At 41.6% G+C, this 6,000-nt stretch overlaps 1 protein-coding gene across 2 annotated transcripts in view; it reads right to left on the bottom strand.

Annotated features, from left to right (window-relative positions):
• DCDC1 (doublecortin domain containing 1) overlaps window positions 1-6,000 on the bottom strand; it is a 367,520-nt gene continuing 361,520 nt past the window's right edge. For both annotated transcript variants that reach the window (XM_045194050.2, XM_045194047.2), the window contains one exon: window positions 1-5,317. In XM_045194050.2, the coding sequence (XP_045049985.2) occupies window positions 5,187-5,317 (131 nt within the window). In that variant the 3' untranslated portion in view covers window positions 1-5,186. The remainder of the gene's footprint in view (window positions 5,318-6,000) is intronic.

Genomic DNA, 6,000 nt, shown 5'->3' with positions numbered 1-6,000 from the left:
AAGCCATGAAGCAGCAGAAGCCATGAGGAGGTAAGTGAGCATCTCAGCATAGAGCAGAAGAGCCCATGGAAAAGTAGGAGTTTCATGGCAGAGGCAAGAAGCACAGAGAAACCGGGAAGTCAAGAGGCAAAACAGCAGACAACTGGGTGGCCATTCGGACAAGCAGGCCATGCATCTTGAGTGGGAGATCACCATGAAGCCTGGGTGCTGGACTTTCCTGGGCTTTCCTGCTTCCTTTTAATTCTTCCAACAAACCTCCATCACTAGAGATAAATCTTGAGTGTGTCTTCATAACTTGCCAACCTGAGTGGGCTTAACTTAATATAAAATATCTAGTTCCCTTTAATGGCTTCCAAATGCACATTAAAAAAAAAAAGAAAAGAAAAATTCCAACTCTTTAGCATGACCTACAAAGCCCTCCAGCATCCGGCTCGTGCCCACCCCTCCCACCTCACTGCATGCTCATCACTCCCACATTCGAGGCCTCTGCACTATCACGTAGCCACACCCCAGTGTGTGCACCTTTGCATGCCTGGCTCCCAGAAGAGAGTGCCTGGCTTTGTTTATATATGAATTAGTTCCTTGAAAAACTAATTTTCTTTGTATTTTCTTTCTTCTGAGGAATGTATCTGTCTCCCAATCTACATGGATTCCATTTATGGGGCAAGAAAACTATCTTGAAAATTAATTTGTGTAAGAGCACTCGTTACTGAAGTTAACTTGCCAGGACTGAGCAAACACAGAACAGAGAGGCTTAGCAAGAAGTTCCTTCAGTGGAAAAAGGGTCACTTTGGCAAATAGGACCCCTCCCGCTCCTGGTTTCAAAGCTGTTTCTCTTTGTACATATAAAAATGCATAAGAAAAGTCCAGGAAGCTGGCTATTTCCCCTACCCTCAAAATTACTCTGTTCCTACCCTGACATCATTCTTGTGACCTTTATAACAGCACAATTTTATCAGCACCAAAGGCAGCTTAATTAACATGGGAAGCTTCAGTACCTCAAACTTGCTTGTTTTACCCTCTGGGTGGCTGGTCCAGACACAAGGCCATTTCCATTATTTCTCAAGGAAATGGTGAAGAGTAAACGTGAGGACATTTGGAATCAAATCCTTACACACACAGCAAGTGCTTCTTTGCCTTCACAACCCGAGCATGAGAATAAAGGCACCCACAGTGCTCTTGAAACTGTACTTAGCGCCTGGGCCCCGTCCAGCTGACGGCCAAAGAACTCCTGGGCGAATTTCCTAAAATGCAGTCAGCTACCACTCTCTGTCCCAGAGGCTTGTGAATGCAGACTCCCTGCCCCACCTCAGTAAGAATCTCCACCACCAAGCCTGGGACTCTGTATTTTATCACAACTGTGCACACATTAAACTTTGAGAAGCATTCTTGCTGATCTACAAATAGCTCCAGGGAGGACTGTTTTTAAGATAAAAGATGGGACTTAAAGGCCCTTAGAAGAAAAAAGCAAGGAAGACTGAGAAGAGAGGTCAAAAGGCAAGGAATGAAAAGACAGGAAGGAAGAGGAGAAAGAGTGGTAGAAATTTAAAAAGTGTTTGGAGTATAATCAAATCTCATACTTGGTGGAGCACTAACCCTAGCATTTCCTGGGGGTCCCTCCTCTCCTCTCTTCCCCTCCAGCGCAGTCTGCAGACTAGTTTAAGAGAATGTACCTTTGGGCACTTTCCTGTAAAACAGCTGCTGCTGGTGGCACCTAGAGACCGACTGTCCAGCTGCCTCAGTTGGTCTGACAGAGCTGACGTTGTTGCCCATCCTCACCCAGACTGAAACCCCAGTCCTAATTCCTAAGTTCAGCACTTCTAGGACTGATAAGCCAAGACCTTATGGACCCAGCAGTTGACTGAACCTTCAGAATCCCCATTTTACTTGCCGTATAAATATGATTTCCCGTCTCCTTTCTTCCTCCCTCCCCCAGCCCAGTTGCACCATGGGCGTAAGCACTTCCTCTTTCCTCATATATTTCTATTTGCACACATGGTACCGGGTGACAGCCTACTGATAGTAGTCTCACATTACAGACTGGAAGAATTAGGAAATACTATAGCTGGCAGCAGGCACCCACTGAACATCCACTATTTGCAGTTGGTCCATTTACTTTCATCAGCCCTCTCCTGAGTGGTCTTTGTTGATCTTGCTTTGCAGCTGCTTCTGGCTGAGCAGCCCCAAATCATGACATTTATGCCGAATTCCAGTTTATTGTGTGGAGAACAAAACCGCTGCTCTTTCTTTCTGCTTACCAAGCCTTAGGAGGGGTTGAGACGTGTTCAGAGGCAGGAGGGAACCGGAGACATTAGTGTAATAAAAACCCCAGAGGATCACCACTGGGTCTACATTCCACTTAACTGAGGACATTTGCATCTGATTTTGCAATGCCCGAGAAGAACGCAGACCTGTGCATTTTGATTGCTCTCTTCCAAATGATGCCAGGAAAAAACTGCTGCCTGGGCGAATCACAAATCTCGATGACTCTCGGCACACCTGGGCTATTAAGAAAGGTTAGCTCACAAATGCTACAACGGCAACGAGCCACAATTTCTAAGTGATTCTCTCTTGAAAGAGAGCAGATTTATCTTTACCTTTTGTTGTTGTTTGTTTGTTGCTTTATTTTCTTAACCCATAAAAAAATATTTAGTTTTTATAAACAATCAAGAAAATAAAAAGGAAATTCAGGGTTATGGCTCTCAGGAACTACCTCTGCGTTTGGAATCATTACTAATGGGTCCTGTTTTACAAAGCTGACATAAACATCCTGATAAAAATGATCCTTATTTATAAATGCTGTCAGTTCATCTCAAAATGTCTGTCAAACTTTTAGGCATGTTGGTTTTAGTTAACTTGCTTAGAAACTGTATATACAGCTTCATTCTCCAACACTTCATCAGGCAACCAAAGCTGGAGGTGTGGCAGAAACTTCTAGAAAAGTCCTTCACCCGAGGATAATTGCAAATGCCGATATGCTGTTCATTAACATCTGGATTACCTCAAGGGTGTTTGTGAACCAGCAGGAAATATATTTCTGGAGAAAGCTGTGGACTTGAGAATGGCTGCTATAGTATTTAATAATAAATGGTTTCCAGTTGATAGAAAATATTGAAATGTGACTTTTACATATGAGGCTGATTCAAATTTGATAAACAGGTCCCCAAAGGAAATTACTAGGTTTATTAAAAGCCTTGGAGGGCTGAACAGAATTGCAATAGTCTTATCCTGTAGCCCTTGCTGATGGTAGAGTAACTGCTCCCCAGTCCACCTTCCAGCCAACCAAAGAGGAAGGTCAATAATAAGGAAGGAGCAGGGCTGTTCTTTGTCCAAGGTAAAAGTGGCTATGAACTGCCAACATATCTTGGGCAAGCCGTTGTCAACAAAGTAAGTGTCGCTGCCTTGCTGGTAAAATGTGATGTGTTGATGACTGTTATATTACATCTAAAATCCCATTTACTCGTAATAGAAAAGTTCTGTTAAGAGTTTTGCCTTATGTCTCCTGGTGCTTGATACAGCATTGTGTGATATTACCAATTTTCGCTTCAGGCGCATTCACGTGCAACAATGAAGACTTCGCAGGAATTTGCACATTTGATCCAGGGTGAAATTATGCCATTTTCATAGCAAATCAACTTATCCTTGGCAACGAAATGATAGGTAGTTTTGCACCTTGAGAAATGCCTTTGTTTTCAAGATACTTTGAAAACACATGAAATGCTCTGTGTCCAAGGGGACTGCCATCCAGTCATTCCAAGGAGAGGCCCAGCAGGTTAAGAATCCTGTTGGCCTTATGGTGTACACCTGAAGCTAATATAAAATAATACTGAATGTAAACTATAATTGAAAAAAATTTAAATTAAAAAAAATCCTGTTGGCCCACTTCATAACTGGGAGCATGTTCCGTAACCCTTCTTGCTTGGACCTTCTTGTTAAAAAAAGACATGCAATCTTTTTCTTGTTTGCATCACAAAGGTGTTCCGGAACGCCTTCACACCACTGACATCGCACCATGTGTAGGGAAAACGTCTGCGAAAGGGCAAATGGCTGTGGGGGTAACATGGGAAATTTCATCTCAACGTGCTCTGCTTTCAGCAGTGTTGGAGGAGGCAGGGATTTATTCCTGCAGCCCTACTGATTTGAAGGCTGGGAGTAAATACCAGGCCTTTTGCAGTGATTACCGAGAGCCCCCTTCCGTGGAAATGATCTACTGCTTTCCTGCATCACATTACAGTGGTGGATGGAGGAGTGAGCCCCGCTGAGCCATTCTGCACACACCTAGCCAGTCTGCAATTTATATTCGAGCAGAGCTGTGAGTGGCTTTCAGAGCAAGAGGGAGAAAAAGCGTTTCTCTGGAAATTTTCCACAAGGACCAGAAACCAAACTCTGATTTGTCACTGTTAGTTTTTTTAATGATTCTTTCTTTAACGTAGGAAGAAATTGACACCTAAGATTGCTAAGCATCTCCCTCGATCCCTTTATATATATATAAAAAAGTCATTACATGACTTTTTCTTCAAATAGTGCGTATATCCTCTCCGACAGTTTCGGCACTGAGGACACAGTCTAGACTTTTGTTACTGCGTTATGTCCGGGACATTCCAGCTTCAATCTTGTGAGCACGTGGAGCCAGGCCCCATAGAGCCCGGCACTCTCACTGCAGGCCAAACTGAGGGGAAATTGCAGGAGGAAAGATCGACTCCCATGGTATTCGGTGGCCACCAGCCATTTCATTTTCATTCAGTAAATGCAGGATTCTAACATGGAGTTTGCAAAATACGGTGGCTGGGCCAGAAAAATGTCAGTCTGGGTCAAATTTAATGTTCCGTGGTCAAAGAGTCTATTTCATTATTTAAATATATATATATAATGTGACAACACTAAATTATTTTTCAGTAATAACTAGTAGTTTTCCTTTCTTTCTGCAAGAAAATATACTTAACATAGTTATTTTACTGGCATCTCTTCATCTAGTTTTGTTGCCTTTTCAAGAATAAATTTGAGGCATCAAATGCTGTTCTACGTAAACTGTGAAGGGTGATAACTTTTTAAAGAGACAGCATAAAATTAAAAAGGATGAATAATAATCACATCAGAGCAAGTATATATACATAGCCTGTATATATATATGTATATATATATATAGGCTATGCTAACAAAACGCAGCACAAAATACGATGGGTCTGCTAGACACTGTGTTGATGTATCAGCTTCTGCAGCTTCTTGGATGGAGACACCACAATGTCTGTGGCTTCAGGGCCCTGCTGCCTTCGGATTCTGGCATAATTTGCTCTGATCTCCATCAGCTGTTTTAACTCTGTTAAAAAAATATTTTGAGAGACAAGTCAATGTATTTATGGAAAATAATTAAAAGTCCAGGATACTGAAGCACTTCAAGTTCCCTCAGAAATCCTCAGCTCCCACGCTGGACTCTCTCGTTGCACACCTGACTTGCTTATCACATCATATATGTGTTAACACTCTTTGGATTCCTACGGGATGGCAGTTGCGAGAGAGGGCTTCCTTCCTCTCAGTGTTTGATAGAGCCTGAATTGAAAGCTACCCTAGGAGTGGTCTAAAAATTGAACCCACTGAAAAGATGGTAAATACAGCAGTGAGAATAGAGTTCAGATCTCAGGAAAATGGTATAAAGCACTCTTTTAATTTAGTGTGAAGGAAACCATTCTAACAGTATCTGATTGGTTTTGCCAAAATAAAGTTTTTTTCAAAAACCAGATTTGATTCTTTGATGACTAACCTCCACATGCTAAAAGTTTTTACATTATAGTAAGTGAAATAAGTTATTAAAAGTGTTTAGTTTTGAAACTCCCAGGTTGTCTTATTTTCTACTACATATAAGACAGGAAGTCACAGAAAAATTAATAAGGATGTACATACTAGTAGCATTTCTCTTTTTAAATATTCTGAATATTTATACTTCTAACTTAATTATTTCAGAAAAAAACAATGAGATGGCACTCATATAGGAAAATAAGTTTC

The sequence above is a fragment of the Desmodus rotundus genome, chromosome 5, assembly GCF_022682495.2.
Source record: "Desmodus rotundus isolate HL8 chromosome 5, HLdesRot8A.1, whole genome shotgun sequence".
Lineage (NCBI taxonomy): Eukaryota > Metazoa > Chordata > Mammalia > Chiroptera > Phyllostomidae > Desmodus > Desmodus rotundus.
The sequence above is the reverse complement of the archived record's forward strand: the minus strand, read 5'-3'. Positions and strand labels throughout refer to the sequence as shown.